The sequence below is a fragment of the Crotalus tigris genome, unplaced genomic scaffold, assembly GCF_016545835.1.
Source record: "Crotalus tigris isolate CLP2741 ecotype Arizona unplaced genomic scaffold, ASM1654583v1 scf7180000024302.2721777, whole genome shotgun sequence".
In the NCBI taxonomy this organism is placed as follows: domain Eukaryota; kingdom Metazoa; phylum Chordata; class Lepidosauria; order Squamata; family Viperidae; genus Crotalus; species Crotalus tigris.
The window spans coordinates 2,150,387-2,169,574 of NW_024100474.1; the positions used below are offsets into that span (position 1 = coordinate 2,150,387).

At 37.4% G+C, this 19,188-nt stretch overlaps 1 protein-coding gene across 3 annotated transcripts in view; it reads right to left on the reverse strand.

Moving 5' to 3' along the window:
• The window catches only part of PPP2R5D (protein phosphatase 2 regulatory subunit B'delta), a 61,884-nt gene that overhangs the window by 39,025 nt on the left and 3,671 nt on the right, over nucleotides 1–19,188 (reverse strand). For 2 of the 3 annotated variants that reach the window (XM_039324498.1, XM_039324500.1), the window contains exons 2-4: nucleotides 18,919–19,005; nucleotides 3,360–3,555; nucleotides 1,695–1,894 (exon numbers count right to left, since the gene is read on the reverse strand). In XM_039324498.1, the coding sequence (XP_039180432.1) occupies nucleotides 1,695–1,894; nucleotides 3,360–3,555; nucleotides 18,919–19,005 (483 nt within the window). The remainder of the gene's footprint in view (nucleotides 1–1,694; nucleotides 1,895–3,359; nucleotides 3,556–18,918; nucleotides 19,006–19,188) is intronic. The other variant, XM_039324499.1, reaches the window with a different exon arrangement.

Consider the following 19,188-nt stretch of genomic DNA (forward strand, 5'->3'; position numbering starts at 1 on the left):
CATGATTTACTGCTATTTATTTCTAAGCGTTACTGTGTACCCATCTCTCATGCTACTAAGGCACATCAAGCCATTTGGAGTTGCCTGTATCCAAGTTGTTTCTCCCTGGCATTTTGCAGTTTTTCAACATTGCTAAGTTTGACCATTGGAAGTAATGACACCATCTGAGTAAGAATAGAAATTTAAAAAATCCAGTCAAGTGAACAGAAGTAACAGCCATTACTATCTAAAACAGGGTTTCTCAACCATGGCAAACTTGAAGGCGTGTGAACTTCAACTCCCAGAATTTTCCAGCCAGTATAGCTGGCCAGGGAATTCTGGGAGTTGAAGCCCACACATCTTCAAGCTGCCAAGTTGAGAGACATTGGTCTAAAAGACAATCCTTCAGTGAGGTTTAAACTGAAAAAGCTAAAATTATTTACTGCATTGATTTCCTAAAATATGTGCCACTACCGATACAATAAATTGTCCATTTTTCTGCCCAATACGATAATTTCTCACTGACATATAGCAGAATACAGATAGTGCTCAATTTATGATCGCTATCGGAACCAGAATTTCCGTTGCTAAGTAAGGCAGTTAAGTGAGTGACATCTGATTTTATGATCTTTTATGACATGATTATTAAATAAATCATTGCAGTTGTTAATTGAATCAGGCAGTCCTTAAGCAAATCTGGCTTTTGCCATTGATTTGCTGGTCCAAAGCAGGCTGAGGTTGCAAATGGCGATCACATGACCCTGGGGTGTTGCAACGGTAATAAGTACATACCAGTTGCCAAGCACTCAAACGTTGATCAGGTGACTGTGGAAATGTGATGGTTGGAAGTGAGAGGACCAGTTGTAAGTCACTTTTTCCAGCACTGTTGTCATTTCAAATGGACGCTAAGCAAATGACTGTAATTTGAGGACCATCTGTATGACGCTCTATGCCAAACAGAGAATTTTCTAATGCTCAGAATTTCTTATTTCAGAAGTATCTGACAACTATTATAAGAAACAGCATCAAAGAAGCACTATAATTTCATTCAACCAAACATGGCTGCAATGCTATTTCATATCTCCCCTGCCCAGAAGTCAGAAGTGGAAAGGGGGATTACTTTCTTTTCACACTTCAAAAAGCCAGATAAAAAGAGTTAAAGTGAACCACCAGAACATAAGTTTTTGGACTTCATAGAATTAAAACAGGAGAGGGCCATTATGCCATCAATATATTCCCTTTTACCATAGAAATCCAAATTAAAGCATCCCAACAAAAGTTCTGCTTAGCTTCTGCTTGAACACATCAAGAAAAGGGCAGTTCACTACTTCTCATGTTGAATTGGTATTACTATTAAGACTTTCTTATTTTTTAACTGATAACCACCTTCCTGTAATTCAAGATCCTGTAATTTGGGATGACAGAGTTGGCCTCCTTCTGGGTAACATTCCTTCAAGAACTTGGCAAGTATTTTTAGATTCCCAAGTTATTATTACATGCTATTACATTTGTTCTCAAAACTAAGCTATCTGGTTCCCTTAGCTTGTTCTTATAAGTCTTAGTTTTTGGTCCCTTATCTTTTATTGCATCTGTTTATCTTTTTAGGTGCCTTAAATCAGAAAGCACAGTGGTATCCTCAAGTTGAAAAAAAGTTGCCCATCCCTCTTTTAAGCTGCTTTACTAGGAGTAGCAGCCAGAAATAGATCAATATGTACCATGATAACTGCTTCAGGATAAATAGCTTCTGTGACAACATCCCGATTATGAGTAATATATTCCACCATTTCATTGAGTCCTGCTCGTTTGACCTCTTTGAATTTCAAGTCACTGAGTGGATCAGAAACAAAGTCAAAGAGGACACAGCACTGTCGTAACTTCTGTATGAAGAGGTCTTCCCGTTCATGAGGAGGAGCATCTGAGGGAGAAGATAAAAGGCAAAAATATTTCCTTTCTGCTCTAAGTATGTTGATGTTCCAATATCCAAATAGACCACACGGCAGCTTTTTTTCTCCTTCCTTGTACCATTATAAGGTCTCTTCTGCTTTCCATAGGCTCACTGACAATACTGTTGTGATAGATAAGATGTTCATATTGCTCTTCAATTATCAACCATGTGGGAATTTAAGTTTTCTCTCCTACACCCAACCCCTCCCTTATCTAACAGAGAAATAAATAGTCTTGAAAAAATAGGCTAAACAGCCATGAAATTTAAGCTAATAGTAGCAAGAGCAAATAAAACAATTGTAATGCTTCAAATAATAAATGTTTCACTTATCTGTGCTATTTCTCATCAAAAGAACTATTCTCTTAAGTCAGTTCAATTGTCCATCTGTCTAATCAACAATTGTTTTCAATAGCTCTCTTTCAATTCATTTCCCTGTCCTCCATGAATTTCCTTCAGAACCACACCTTAAATCTTCCATCTTTCCTTTAGAACCACACCTTAAATCTTAGTAAATAATTAAAGCAGTACTATTTGTGATTTCTTTCACAATCATCAGTAACACTGGCATGGACTCAGTATTCTGGTTGTGAAGATGATCTTTCAGATAAACCAAATGAGCTCACTGCAAGGAAATTATACTTGCAGAAGACAAGAACTTCTGCACTAAGCACTCACACAAAATACTAAGCAATCTTTATGAAGTTCTTGTGAGCTATGTGGTCTACTTCTTAGAAGTATTTAGTCACTTTATACAACTAGGCATTACAGTCTGTCTCCTGTTTGGGAATATGATGCCTTGCAAATACATAACCTATATGACATCCCAGGCATGAGACATCTCCATCCAAGGTCCTAGTATCTTCTACATAGAGATTTCCAGGGACTTCCCAAGACAAAATGCCTCTGACATCCAAATCTTTCACACACTTTACTACTTTATTTCTCAGCAAATATATGGAAGCAACTTGTGCTGAGTATGGAATTTGGCTAATCCATAATATAGTCTATTTATGACCATCCTTTTCCCTATGAACTTGAAGTGATCCATATAGGAATTTCCCCTCATTTTATCCTCATAACTTTGTGAAAACAATGGAGTAAGAATGTTTGACCCCAAATCATGCAATGAGCTGCATTATTAAGTGGGGATTTAAACCTTAAATCTTATCTTAACAACTACATAACATCAGCTTTGTGACTTCGATTGTCTCATCCATGCTCTCTTTGTAAATTCCTTAACCTCATGAGAGAATAACTACAAATATTTATATCTTCTAAATGACAGATCCCTAGAAAATTTAATGCAATGTGATATCTTGCCAGACTTAAGAGGTATTTCCCTTTCTGTACTGCAACCACTCAAATTAGCATGGCTGTCTCTCTGCTGAAATTTTCCTAACAACCCATTGCTATTGCCCAGAAAATCTGTTCTCACCTTTAAGGGCTGGAAGCTTCTGAAGCTCCCGGTTTTTGCTTAAGTTGAAACGAGAGGAACTTTGCCGTCGTTCTTTCTTTACAATCTGGGGTCCCCCTGAGTACTTGATCTTATTCAGCTGGGTTGGTGGAGGGGTACTGTTGCTGGGACGCTTATTTGAGGTCTGCTGCTGTTGCTGCTGCTGTTGCTGCTGGATCTGAAGAAAAACACAGAATGCAGGCTTTCTTTAACTTGTACATTTTTTAAAAATATCCAAATTATATCACTACGATTTCAAAAATATTTACTTTGTGGAATAACCAGTAGTAGTCATTTGGGGTTCAAAGCCTGGAATTAAATCTGCTGGAGAATGATCCACTGGAAGATCCTCACATAGTATGGAGTACTGCCTTTCAGAATCACCCATTGTTGATAAATAAATCTGGAAGGAAGGGCTCAGGTCCCTCTAAAAGAGCATTAACTTCTGCAGACATGAAGATGTGTCTTTCAATTATTATCTCCTTCTGTGTAACAGCATTCCCTAAGATTACATCAACACCAGCCCTGTTGGTATTTGGAAAAGCCATTAAGATCTGGTTTCCACAGGGAACCACTTCAAGTCTGATTTGAGAGCTGAGATCCACCCCATAAACTGACAGTTAAGCCATAATTCCCTGGTGCTGTAATTTGATTTGTGTTATTGTTATATTGTGTTACTGAATTGCAACATATAGGTAACTAAATTTAACTAGCAGGGGCTTTTTGCCTAGCGCTGCCACTTTTTAATGTGGTTTCTAGCAGATATATAGAAAAAAATACATTTATAAGCACATATATAACTGTGTCTCTCACACACATATTTACTAAAAGATGGCAATTTTCAGGACTGGCTTCAGCTGGATTGTATTCTTATGTATCTTTCTTATTTGTTCTTCTTTAAGGAGAGGTCAGCTTAACTTTGGAGTTGTTTTAATTTTAGATATATATAGATAGTGCCTACAATACAGTACTAATTTTACCAACCCCCAAAAGGGCTCAGTATTATTCCTATCTAGATGGCAACACTGCTCAGAGGCCCAGTCCAGACAGTATTGGTATTATTAAGTATGTCTTCTGTTTATATATGTATTCATTTCTCCTTTCAGAATTCAAGCAATCATACTAGAAAGATTCTAAATTCAAGACAAATTTCCCAGCTTACTTGTTTTATACTGCAACTGTGAGATGTACAAAACTACAACTCACGTAGATAAACATATGTGAAAAATGTAGGAACAGTCTAGGGTCAATCAAAGAATCTGTGATTTGTAGTAAAATCCATCTCATCACTGCTTTTCACATGAAAATCACCTTTCTTTTTCTTCTATTCAGGCAGTCCTCAGTTAACAACGGTGATTAGGACCAAAATTTCAGTTGCTAAGCAATGTGATCATAAAGTACAACCTCATGTGATCACATCACATAAACAAGAACAATCCTGGCAGTCCCTCTTGCCATAATGAATCAAACTCGAGCAGTGGTTAGGTGAGGACCAATCCCAATCCAGGCCATTCCTAGCTTCGTCTGTCCCAGCCCTGAACCTAATAAGGTAGGGGACTGCCTCCTTTTGAACTCCCCCCTCATCTCTCCCCTTTTGACCACCCTACATGGCAGCACTCCTTGGTGGCAATGGCAGCAGCACTGGGGCTGAGGCAGAGGCCCAGAGCCTTCATCAGTCTCAGCTGTTTGCTGCCATCCTGAGGCCTCTATTTCAATTCCAGTGCTACCAAGGAGCGCCACCTCAAACCAGCCATCCCAGAGCAAAGCTTAGCCACTTTTGCTGCTCTGCACTCCACTGGCCCTGCCACCCCAACAGACCTTCACCAAGGCTGTGGGTGCTCTTCTCCAAGTTACAAGTACTTCTCCAAATTGTGTACAGCCTCTTTGTGGTGCTTCATGAGGTTTCTGAGGCCTTCAAGGCATCGCAAGAAGGCTGCATATGTGTGTGTAATATGGAGAAGAGCAGAAGGTCTGGGGTGGCCAGCAATTGCCTTTCATAGGGCTGGGCCAGGTGCACCTTATCAGCAAAGAGAAGAACAAACAGTTGAAGGTCATTTAGGGAGGATGGGCTGGCAGAGTGCAGGGCAGCAGAGTTGACTGGGGCTGACACTGTGGCACTGTGATGGCTGGCTGTGGCACAATGCCTGAGGTAGCACTCCTAAATCACAATGGTAGCACAAGCAGCACTGGGTCTGAAGTAGAGGCCCAAATTCTGACATTTGACTAATATGACTGCAAGAGAGCTGCAAAACTTAACTTTACAGGCATTGGACTATAAATACTATTTATTCAGTGTTGTAGAAACTTTGACCATCACTGAACAAATGGTCATTAACCAAAGACTATCTATATGTGCTTTAATTAAGCACTGATTCTTATCCTGCTCAAACAAAAAAAAATAGTTACAGTACCAGTTTGGGAACAAAGGAAGGCAGTAACTTAGAATTTGAAGTTGGTTTAATAAAGTGATATGATCCAATGCTAGTAAACATAGCCTCATAGTTTAGATAAAATGGGAAACAATAGTTAATTTGAAGCTTTCTAGTTTCATTGCTCCTCCTTATAAAGGAGTGAAGTTCCTCTAACAGCTGATATAGAAACAATATAGAAAAAAAGTACAGTAAATGGAACTGGTCTCTCAGCAGAGCCAACAGACAAGACCTATATTCATCTTTCCTTCTGCTGTAGGTTGGTGAGATACATGCTTCCAAGTCTAAGGTGATGCTATGTACCTTGCCTGAACATCTGCATCTGTACTTACTCCTATCAGTGAAGATGACAGATGCTCATTAAAGTTAGCAGTCTCATCAAAAATACCGTTTTTCATTTGTTACTTGACCTATTGGTCTCTTGAAAGTAAAATACATATATTCTAAAATATATGAGGGAATAAATTGAAAAGACTAATTCTTTTTCTTTATCTTGTACAACAAAGAGCAATTTATACAAACAGGAAGCATATTAATTTCAAAACAATACTTTTATAAAAATGATCGGTGAAATTATATTTATATGTAGTTCCATTATATGATGTTTATCAAGGTGTGCCCACAATACATGAGAAATGTGCTAATTAATTTGAAATTTTAGTTATATTCAGTCACGTTACATTAATAAGGTTTGATTTCCTGTCACTACACACAATAAAAACAAAATTATTTCAAAGTATGCTCTGGATTTATTCAACTTACACATTCTTTTTTTGTGCAGCAAATATTCAATGTGGACATTTGAGTTTCTAAATTAAGGATAAAAATCTAGTACCTTCCAGATGTTTTGAACTACAATTTCTATACCATACGGCCAATGTTACATATTCTATAATCCAGAATTGCCTGCTCTACATTACCTTATTTATTCAACACTAAGATACCCCACCTTTAAAGAAGCTCATTTGGTGCTACATATTGGGGGAGGGGAAGGAAATCAGAAAACACATTATCTACTTCACTTTCCTTGTTTCATGTTATAATATTGAAATATGAATGGGAGGGTAATTTAAGATGAGCTCATCTTTCTGCCCTCTCTTTAAGAACTGTATTTCATTTTAAAATCTTACAATAATCAATCTACTAAAAAGAAGACTTTTTTAAATGCACCAGTAAAAGATTAGGCAAGAATAATACCCTTCACCAATGGTCAAAATGTTCAGTATTTTTTTTTTCATAGCTGGTTCACATTTGCATATCCCTATATCTTATCTAAAACAATATACCATTATTTGATTCATGTATGAATTAGCAGATTGTAATAGAAAGAATATCAGACTGCTCCAGATAAATTCAAATACAGTGCTTCAAAAGGCAACAATTCATGCATCCAATTGAAAGTCATCAAAATAACAGAAATGTAACGGCAAGCATCCCATGCATGACTCAGCCATGATGTGTTAAGTTCCTGCTTACTGATTATTAATAAGCAGTTTCTTATCTGACAAATTAATTTCATATCAAATAACACCGAAAACAGAAAAGATATAGTGGGAAAAGAGAACTATATTGCACAGACAATATACATTTTGAAGTTCTTTTTGCTTTAAGAATTGTCATCTGTGAAAAGTGTAAATAAAAACCCAAGTATCTACACAGAGAATAAGAAAGATTTTCCTATTGAATCTCCAAGGAATTATATAGTCAAATTATTCTGGTTTTAGTGTATCCAGTAATGAATGGTTTGTTCTTCTTACTATGGAAATTGTTCTCATGTTTTCTTCACCATCACAGTTCAAAGGCATTGATTTTTCTTCATTTAGCTTTTCTGATTGCCCAGGTTTTGCAGACATATGTTATAACCAAGACCATGTAGTTAATAGTAATAATAATCTTGTCAGCATTATGATCTTCAATATTTTGTCTTGATTTGTCACAGTCTTTATCCCAAGTAACAGTATCTTTGTTTCATGGTTAAAGTCATCATCTCCATAGATATTTGAGTATTAGTTTTACTACAGTACTTTTTCACTAACTTGCATGGGATTGGAACCAATAGTTGTTATAACATTGGCTTTCAAAAATTAATATTACAGAGCATAACAGCACATTTGCACATCCATCTTTCACCTTCTATAACAGGGGTGTCAAACTCAATTTCACTGAGGGCCGCATCAGCACTGGGGGGGCTGGGTGAGTCTGGCCAGAGTGGGTGCAGTCTACTGGGTGGGCGTGGATGGAGTGAGTGTGGCCTACTGGGTGGGCGTGGCCAGTTCTACATCATTCGCATCAAGAGTGCCTATGGGAGCCTAGGCAGAAGTGGGACAGATCTGAGGGTCTCTGGCAGAAGGAGGTGGGACCAGGGCAAGTGCCAAGGCATGGTCCACGGGGCAAGTGCCAAAATGGCCACCAGAAAATTGTACATTGGCTCCCGGCTGGCCTGGGCCAGGGCCATGGCAGAGGGGGCCGTTCCCTCCCTGTTTCCAGGATGGTTTTGCTTCACAGGCTGCATCCGGCCCCCGGGCCTTGTGTTTGACATGTCTGTTCTATAAAATTCTTTAAGTCTTCCTCACAGCCACCCAAATAATATCAACAATATATCTTAGTACAGTGATGGCGAACCTTTTAGAGACCAAGTGCCCAAACTGCAACCAAAAACCCACTTATGCATCGTTGGGTGCCGGGTGGGTGTGGCCCATTGAGTGGGCGTGGCTGCAGTGGTAATGGCAGACTGGGTGGGACTAAAAAGTTCAATCAATCAATTCCAACTTTGCAAGATCATTTTTTTCCCCATGAGAAGTTGAAATTGACTGATTGATTTTTTTGTACTGATTGATTTTTTTTTTTGTACACGGCGGCGGAGGCCTAAAGTGAAAAGGTTTTATAAAACCCACAAAGGCCTAGGACTGGGGTGACAGTGCACATGCCCACAGAGAGGGCTCTGAGTGCCACCTCTGGCACCCATGCCATAGGTTCACCACCACTGTCTTAGTACTATTTCCAGTAATTTTAATTTTGATTTTCGATTTTCTCCTCCAGTTTTGTCAGGTATGTTCTGCATATAAGCTAAATAGATATGATGACACTATGTATCTTTGACATGCTTCTTTTCTAATTTTGAATCACTGAGTCACTCCATATTCTGTTCTAACTATTACTGTTTGGTGAGAATATCAAATGCTCAGTATGCAGATGAGTAATAGTATGCATCCTTGTCTTAAAATGCAATCGACAATTTTTGTTGTCTAAACACTCCAATTTTTAGTGTAATCAATAAAGCAAAAAGAAGTATGTTTTTGAATTCTCTTGTCTTTTCCATTACCCACAGGATGGTCTGCAATGTGATTCTAGGTGATCTGCACCTTCTGAATCCAGCTTATACCTCCAGTAGTTCTTGATATATTGCTGAAATCTGGACTCTTAAACTTTAAGCATTATCTTACCAGCACACGACGTAAATGCAATTATTCAAAAATTTAAGCATATTTTTATTTCCTAGCCCTTTGACCATTACTGTGTCTTCCATTCTTCTTTACAAACTGCAAGCAGCATTTCAAGAACAGTATCAAGAGTTGCCAAAGTCATTGACTGAGATGGGCAGCCACAGAAATTGAATGAATGAATGAATGAATAAATGAACTCTTGTTCTACTGGAATTTTATAAACTCTTGCATCTTGCTGAATACCAATATTATCCGGGGCTCACTTAATTTCAAATTAAGCTGCCCAGAGTCACTTGTATAGTGAGATGGGCAATGTATAAATCTAATAAATAAATATATGTTCTAAAATATCTGGTTCTAGCTCGGACCTGATATTGCAATAGAGGGCCAGGAAATATATAGCTAAAACATTAATTGGTTAGATAGAGTCAACGACACAATGAACATAAATTTGGGCAAACTTTGGAAGACAATGAAGGAAGAAGAACCTGCAGTGTATGGGCCATGGGATCGTGAAGAGTAGGACATGACTTAGCAAATGAACAATAACATAAATCATAAATAAAGACAAATAAACAGAAATTTCAATCCCTTGTTTGGGAAGAGGATGGTTAGTCCTTCAGTCTCATATTCTGGAAAAAAGAGTTCATACTTTTTGAATTTGCTTAATTCATTCACTAAGAAATAAATGCCAGGGTTGTTTTGGCATGTGATCGCATTTTGGGTGCTGGCTCACCTTTACGGTTATTTGCAGTGTCCTGCAGTTACATGACTGCATTTTTTTACTTTTTTGCCAGTTTCTGGCACTTACTTCCAGTTTCCAGCAAAAGATGTCCATTGAGTATAACAGATTTGTTTAACAACCGTCACTTTTGCTTAACAAATGCCAGAAAAAAATGCCAAAAAATTGGATCCAGTCATGTAACGCCTCAACTTATGAAGGCAATTCTAGGCTCAATTATGGTCACAAATCAAGCACTACTTATGTTTTCTTTTGATACCACAAATGAGCAAAGAACTGTTGTATATCAGTTTCACCTGCAGTTAGATCACAGACCTAAATCACTGTAATATCAAAAGGATTAAAGATAATTCTCTCATTAACTCTAACACTTGTTTATTAATCATGACATTTATTGTTGCTTCCACAATTTTAATGTCCACAGTAGATGCTTTCTGTTTTGAAGTGACCCATTGGAATTCACTGATTTCCAGAACTTCAGCATTCAGTCCTAGCATTTTTGCTGATATGGTTCTGACTTTCAATGGCAAATATACATTTACAGAAGCATATTTCGTTTTGCCTTTGGACAAAGCAACCCAATCACATCAACCACACACAGTGCCACTTATAACAGTCCTATGCTCTTCCATAGCAGATTTGTTGGATACTTCTCACTAATGCAGTGGTTCTCAACCTGTGGGTCAGGACCCCATTTGGGGTCGAATGACCATTTCATGGGGGTCGCCAAACGACGCAGTCCGCCATTTTTTTCCCCTTTCCTTAGCAGTGCTACTCCCTTTTATTCTATTGGCTTTTGAAAGCCAATAGAATAGACTCTCTTGAATAGAGTCTAATTCTATTGGCTTTCAAAAGCCAATAGGAATTGTCCAGGCTGTCTCTGCCCTGCTGAGCCCGCCAAAAGTCCCACTCTGCAAATGGTGCTGCACCAGTTGAGTAGTCCTCGACTTAAGACCGGCTGGGGGTCGCGGCATTAAAAAGGTTGAGAACCACTGCACTAATGGGACTCATATTCCAGAATCCTATAGACATTGTCCAGGATGTATCTATTTGGTTTTCATGGAAGAATATTGATTGTAATTTATTTTTCAGTTCACACCAAAAATGCATAAATTAATAAAATGACACAAGGGAATTATTAACATAAAACTCTATGTAGAAATAGGTAAGTGCCACACAACTTTTTCAAAATCTTGCCAAATCAAGGGAATTAAAGAGGGCTTGGCATAACAATTACAGGTAGTCCTTGACTTACAACCATTCATTTATTGAATGTTTAAAGTTACAACAGCATTGACTTATGACCATTTTTTACACTTAGACCATTGCAGCATTCCCACGGTCATGTGATCAAAGTTTGGTACTTGGTAATTGGCATGTATTTATGATGGTTTCAGTGTCCTGAGATCATTCAATCATCTTTTGTGACCTTCTGACAAACCAAGTCAGTAGGGAACAATTAGTGTTACTCACTTAACACCTGCAGCAATTCACTTAACAACTGTGGGAAGAAAGGTTGCAAATTGGGGCAAAACTCACTTATCAACTATCTTGCTTAGCAACAAAAAAAATTGGATCAATTATAGTTGCAAGTCTAGGACTACCTGTACATCAATAAAAGAAAAAGTTGAAAGTGACAGGCACATGGAAACTGAGGAGACAAAATATACTAAAATGAAAAAGAATTCAACTGGACCTATTTCCAAATGCTGCCCTCATTTTGCAACAGAGACTCAGTGACCAACGCTAACAAAACATCTATTGGAATTATGCCAATGGCTCTGACTTCATTTTTTCCCTAACAAATCTATCCCTTAGCAACTTGCTGGCTAATTCAAAGCAGTACAATAAAGAAATTTCAAATAGAAGCAGCTGTCCCTATAAGCTTGTAAACACTGCCATAATGGATAGCAGAGAAGTCTTCATAGGGTCCACATGGTTAGGAAGTAGAATGAAAAATAGGTATGAGAAAAAGTAGGGGGGAACATACTGATTCTCTAGACTAGAAAATACTGTGGGAAACAATTGATACAAAATGATACTTTCCAGGGACATTTTTTTTCCTGCATAATACTTGCTCTCCTCTTCTTTTCCAAGGACAATAGGGCAGCTTGCCAGTCTACAGGGCTGCCCACTGCATATTAACAAGATTCACCACAGCCAATTCATTATAAATCCAAAGAGGTCTTGTGCCACTTTTCAATTCCAGAAACTTGAGCAAAGTGCATTAAAAAGGGAGAGAAACACTGTATTGGTTTAAGCAGTCAAAATGTCAAACAGTTAACATCTAGAATATCATTACTAATATGACCTCACCAGAGAATTTCTGATACAATCAGTCCATATATTTGATATATTATTTTTAAGAGATGTTCAGAGTATTTTGAAATGTTTTCATGTAAATTACTGTACTTCCTTCAGCAATACGCTTTTGCAAAGTTTGTTGGCTAAATACTCCTATTCTGAGAACAAGAAATAGAAGGGATGGCCTCTTTTGAACCAAAGCTACAGATACTGCTAAAAACTGTGTATACTCCTACCACTTTCTCTTTAAAAAAGCAGCACATAGGAACAGACAGATAAGAGAATAACAGAATAACAGAGTTGGAAGGGACCTTAAGAGTTCTTCTAGCCCAACTCTCTGCTCAGGCAGGAAGCCCCATGCCATTTCAGACAAATGGCTGTCCAGTCTCTTCTTAAAAACTTCCAGTGTTGGAGAATTCACAACTTCTGGAGGCGAGTTGTTCCACTGATTAATTGTTCTAACTGCAGGAAATTTCTCCTTAGTTCTAGGTTGCTTCTCTCCTTGATTAGTTTCCATCCATTGCTTCCTGTCCTGCCTTCAGGTGCTTTGGAGAATAGCTTGACTCCCTCTTCTTTGTGGCAACCTCTTAGATATTGGAATATTGCTCTCATTCACCCTCTATGATGATGGAGTGATTTTAATCAGCATAAATTGCATATGGGAAATAGTTCATTTTTTAAATTAATTGTTAGATTTCTTTCCCACATTTCATCTGCAAGGACAGGATGAAATACAGTAATAATAATAATAATAAAGTTGGAAGGGACCTTGGAGGTCATTGAGTCCAACCCCCTGCTCAGGCAGGAAACCCTATACCATTTCGGACAAATGCCTGTCCAGTCTCTTCTTAGAAACTTCCAGTGTTGGAGCATTCACAGCTTCTGGAGGCAGGCTGTTCCACTGGTTAATTGTTCTAACTGTGAGGAAGTTTCTCCTTAGTTCTAGGTTGCTTCTCTCTTTGATTAGTTTCCATCCGTTGCTTCTTGTCCTGCCTTCGGGCACCTTGGAAAATAGCTTGACTCCCTCTTCTTTGTGGCAGCCCCTGAGATATTGGAACACTGCTATCATGTCCCCCGTCGTCCTTCTCTTCATTAAACTAGACATACCCAGTTCCAGCAACCGTTCCTTATATGTTTTAGCTTCCAGCCCCCTAATCACTCTCTTTTCCCATTTTTCTTCACAGCAGCCTGTGTATTAGGATTAGCACCAATTCATCCTCTGACTTTCATTGCTGAAGGTGATTTGAATTGAAACTTCCCAGCCTCAAGCATCCTACCATGCTGACAGTCCATTTCAATGGAACTAAGGAAAGTTCTTGCCCACAGTCAATAGGAGCTGCAAAAGGGGAAGATGGATTTTGCCAGGGCCACAACAGGGGAGAAAAGTAAAACAAAAACAACCCCCCCACCCCTTTCTCATGAAGGCAAGTAGGGAAGGAAAGGAACCCTCTTCTTTTTTTCTATCTCCTATCATATAAAAACTGGAAGTTATAGAAAATAAAAAAATAACTATATTAAAATATTTGTAATTAATATTTTTGCACTACTCTATCCCGAAAGCCCAGAGATTTATGTAGGAGGAAAAATATTCAATTGTATGAATTAGAACAGCATATATGTGCACAGTATTTTATAATTAAAATATATATTTTATGTTATATAATGAATAATCTGATTTTTAAAAATATGTAATATTGCTTATTTTTTGTAAGGTCATCTAACAATAAAACTAAGTCTGGAAAGCATCCTGCACTGAACAGAAGACTAGACTAGATGAGCTCTGAGATGTTTTTCAATTCTATGATTCTGTAATGATGCAGCTGAAAGGAATTAAGATGGCTATAGAATTTCAGAATAAAACAACTGGTAAACAGCCTCTGGATTCCAAAAATCATTTATTTACAACTCAGAAATGTACAACAGAATCCCTCCGTGAAGGAGATGAGCAAGTTCTAATTTGGTAAACAATCTTTTTTTTTTTTTTTTTTTTTTTTGCCAAAGGCCATACTTCCTTAGACACAATCTGTTGGGGATTGTAGTGCACATAGGACTGACACAAACAACAGGTGCAGACAGAGCCAAACATGGTTGGAAATGCCTGTTTTCGTTACCTTTTCCTATTACTTCTAAACAGCAGATTTCAGGGAAGAGAGAAATAGCTTTCAGAAGCTTCAAACCAATCTCTTACAGAAGCTATCGGAAATTAGGCAGAGGCTTACAAGAGCCTTTTGGGCCACAAGCTGCCCGATTTAAGCAGGTAAAGAGGATAGAGTATCCTTCAATCCTTTTTACGCAGGAGGGCATTTCCTATGCCATCTTTATTCCTAACTTATGAAAAAGGAACTATTTCTTTTTAACAGAAAAGAAAAGTCAAGAATCATCATCAGCACTCCTGTTTGAGAATATTCTTTGCTGTACACTGCTGGGGAAAGGAGGTACAGTGTAATGTTGAAGATTTCCAGCACCACATAAAAGAACTAAATAAAAACTGCACTGTAATGCAGTAGTTGACACATCAGTAAGAAATGGTTGTTCTTCTGGCAAAGACTGGATTCCTTCTTCTAACTTTTTACATTTTACCAGCATCTTGCTCTCACTTATGGGGTCCAAGACAAACAAGGCCTTGTTATCAATGTTGGCTCTGAAGTTGCTTTTGCTCTCTTGACTTTCTTTTCAACGTCCACCCTTATTTGTGCCTTTGGGCTCTTATCCACGGTTCTTTTCATACCTGTTTTTAAAAGCCAAGCTTTCTTTTCTTGGCTATACTTGTCCTAAAAACAAATGAGTATCCCAGGATTGATCTATCCAGAAGTCAGTGCAAAGCAGTCAACAATGATGTGATCAACAGAAAGGTCATGGCAAGGAGATAAGACCCCACCCTACCCTTCTCCTGTACATGCTTTGAAAATACAGGGAAGTATTTTGTTTTATTTTAAATAAAAGGTGGTATCCAGTTAGTACTACACTGTATAACTGTTAGGCTTACTTATCTCAAATCAACAGGTAGCTGTTGCTTTTCGTCTAGTGTTTTATTCAATCTCATGCATTTAGCTTGTGAACAGTGACTTAAAAGTTTAGAATGCAGCATGAACATAGCAAGTTTCAGATTAATGAACAAATTATGAATAAGCAAACCACACCATGTACTAATATAATACAATGTATGCATGACCATGGGAAATTAGGGCAAAAGAGGCTGCCTAGGAAACATTCTGTCAAGAGAGGCAAGAGCCTGCAGTCACATAACAGTAAGAGAAAGAAATTTAGGAAAGACTCAATCTAATGGTTCAAACAGTAAAAAGTGGAGGCAGGAAGTTTGTGCCTTCAGATGTGCGAGGTTCTGTTAATGTGGCTTGATGTGGCTTTTGTTGGACATTAATGTATGCTTGCTTTATGTAGATATAACCCCTCCCAAGTAAACTACATAGGAAACAGGACAATATGAACTAATTCTACTTTCTTGTAAGGCTATATTAACAGAACCTTGCAAGTCTGAAGGCAGAGCTACTGCTCCACCTTTGTTGCCTTCCTTACCACTTCCCAGTACCAGCAGCCATGCTGGCTGGGAATTCTAGGGTCTTCAAACATACCTGGAGGAAGCAAGTTAGGGAAGAATGCCCTAGAATTACTCTAAGATTTCAGTGCTTTCTTTACTTGCTTGTGCTATTTTCAGCAGTCAGACAAACAAGTAAAGTCATAAGAATATATATTCCAATAGCAATTGAAAAATTATTCCAAACCTTTTCAAACACTGGCTGCTCTTTATCAGCAGCAGGATCAATTTCATGCACTAACAAGTTATAAGCCAGATTTTTGCTGCCACGTGTGCCCTTCTAAAGCTATCATTAATTATCTTCAAAAAAGCACTAAAACTCAAAGCATTCTGAGATTACCATTGTACTGATACACCTTTAATAACTCAATATACAGTTACAGCTTTTATTTTCCTGGAATCATTTTCATTTTGGAAAAAAAAATGTGTCTTTTTACATTAGATTAAGAAATGGAAGAGGCCTGCTGAATTCTGTTGCACATAGTGGTTAATGAGATGCCTTAAATAAATTCACTGTGATGAAGATTGGAAGTCATTCATTATATTTATTTTTCTTTATTATATTCTTACTCTTCTCTTTCTTCCCTGCATTTTTACTCCTATTATTTGTTTAAACTTTATTTTTAGAATTAGATTTTACTATTATAATCAAAATTATAATATATACATTCGTCATCTGTTGTGTGCCGAAGCCACAGTCACAGATGAAACCCAGACCATGCAGGACTACATCAATAAGATGGCACCCAAAGATGAGCTGCTGAGAGAATGCCTGAGGCAGCAGCAGATGTGGGAAGAAGATCAAGCAGAAGTGCCATGGCAAGACAAGATGGGATGTACCATCGACAGATAGCTAAGATGGCAGACATTGGGAAATCCTACCAGTGGCTGGAAAAGGCTGGACTAAAAGACAGCACCAGATCCACAGAAGAAATGGTTCATAGGATTCAAGGTGCAGGCTATTCAGACAAGCCTCGGAGATAGTTCAATATATAGTAGCAGGGTGTAAGATTCAGTAAGGAACAGCATACACTGACACTGAACAACATAATCAAGTAGCTGGCATTGTGTACAGGAATATCTGTACAGAATATGGGCTAGACCTTCCTAAATCTAGATGGAAAATCCCACAAATGGTAATGAAAAATAAGAAAGCTAAGATCCAGCAAAACAAGTAGATATTGGCCAATCAACCAGACCAGGACCAAAAGACAGTAGTAGTGATAGATGTAGTGATGCCAAGTAACAATATGAGAAACTGAAGGAAAAACTGGAGAGACTGTAGAAAATAAAGGGTGAAGTGGTTCTAGTGTTCTGAAGTGTACATAGTTCATATAGACTGAATACCTCCATTTCTGCTCCAATCATTGCTTTAAAGTGAGAACATGCTAGCAAGATTATACCTGATAACCCCAACTTTAGCTATGAAATATTACAGATTTCATAAAATAACAACTGTAAAAAAGTTCTGGAGGACAGATCTGAAAATTTTAAATATTTTACACCAGAAACAATTAACCTCTACTTGCAGAAAACAATGGGTGCAACTCCTATCTGAATAGCTGTGTCTATATGATCTAGATATATAATATGTTAAATATTGAGCCAGTTTTATATTAATATTCTATATATCCTTTTTCTTTTATAAATTTCTTAAAGTTCCAGTTTAAAGCTTATCATTTATACAGAATGTTCATAACAGCTTAATATATGTTTAGAGATCATGCAGTAAAACGTTACTTCTAGAACCAGCATTAAAATTTTAAAACAGTATTAAAACAATGCTATTTTTGCTGGCTATTTGAAAACTGGACTCATTCTTTACTTTAATTAAAAACAACAACCAATCCAGTATACAGTCATGCTGCCCATACAAGCCACACTGTTGCTCAACAAGCAAAGTAGGCGGCTAAGATAGAAGTTAAATTTTATTTATATTTAAATTAATTGAAATTAAATGTAGTTAATTTGATTATTCTTTGATAAAGTATTTAACAATTTCCTTCTTCCATCCAAATAAAAAAATATATATAATCTTATTTTTGACCTAACTGATCTGCTGCAACTAATATGTTAAGAGAAAAGTATAGTATTTAGCCAGGTTTCGCCACACTTTTCCCAGAATTTTCCAATGTACCCAGGACATTTTTATACATCTGATAAAGTGGACTCTAGTCCATTCTGATAAAGTGAATGTTTATGTCTTTAAGATAAAGAAAAACAATTTTACATGATATCTGCAAGGCTAATATCTCCAGTATGACCAAAGCTCAACCCTAAAAACAGAAGGGAAATTATTTTCCCTTCAAAGTGGCTTTCTGAACACAATAATGCCAAAAGTGGATGAAACATCTCTTAGCCAACTCTTCTGTACACTTTTCAGCCTCCCCCCCCCCCCCGCCCAATACTTCAATAGGCTGCTAAAAGAGAGAAAGATCATACTTGATAATGGTTTCAACTATCTACTTGCAAACCACTTTGTAATTTAGACCAAGGGCTACAAGTTGTCAAAAGCCTGATTCTATAACCAGAAAGACAGTTTAGGATAGTTGTTTATTACAAGTCTCTTTGTTGGCTTTCTTTTTTCCATACTGTGTACCCGAGCTGTAATGGACACCAATTCTTCTCATATCAGACAAACTGAGGATTATGGGAATTGTAATCAAACAATTCTAAACAGCATTAATTTAGGAAAAGGTAGGTTAGAACCTTATCAAGAACCTTATTCATTTTCATAAGAAAATGAAAGTTGTCATCTTCCCTCTCTCTCAATCAATTTCCCATCCTTATCAGAGGCTGGGTTTGTATAACACGTGATATCATGTGTCCTTTAGCGTCTTGTGCAAACTGAGGCAATGTGGTTAATTCATTGTTCAGAATGTAACATAAACTGAAAAAAAATGATACAAGCAATCTACAATTACCTTAACCATAGCTAATGTGGAATTATTGCCAAATTCTCTCAATTTTTATCTTAATAAATATGGTTTATCCTTAAATAAGAAAATAAAATTGCAGTAGTCAGAAAATAAACCTAGAAAATAAAAAAGACATTAATTCAATCCATTACCTCTTCTGAATTCTCTGTTGCATTACCTCCATCTTTTCCACTGCTGCTGCTGGCCTTTGTAGTGCTTTTAGTAGATTTTGGAGGCTCCTAGAAAAAAGGTAAAAGAAATGAAAGATACAAAAGCTTTTATTTAGATGCAGTGATGTACAAGACTGTCCTCAAGATAGGTACCACACAACTGAAAAATACTTTTCTATAAATAAAATTGCTATACCATATTGCACAAGTTCTTGCAAATTGAAATCTGTTTCCCAGCATAGGAGAAAGATC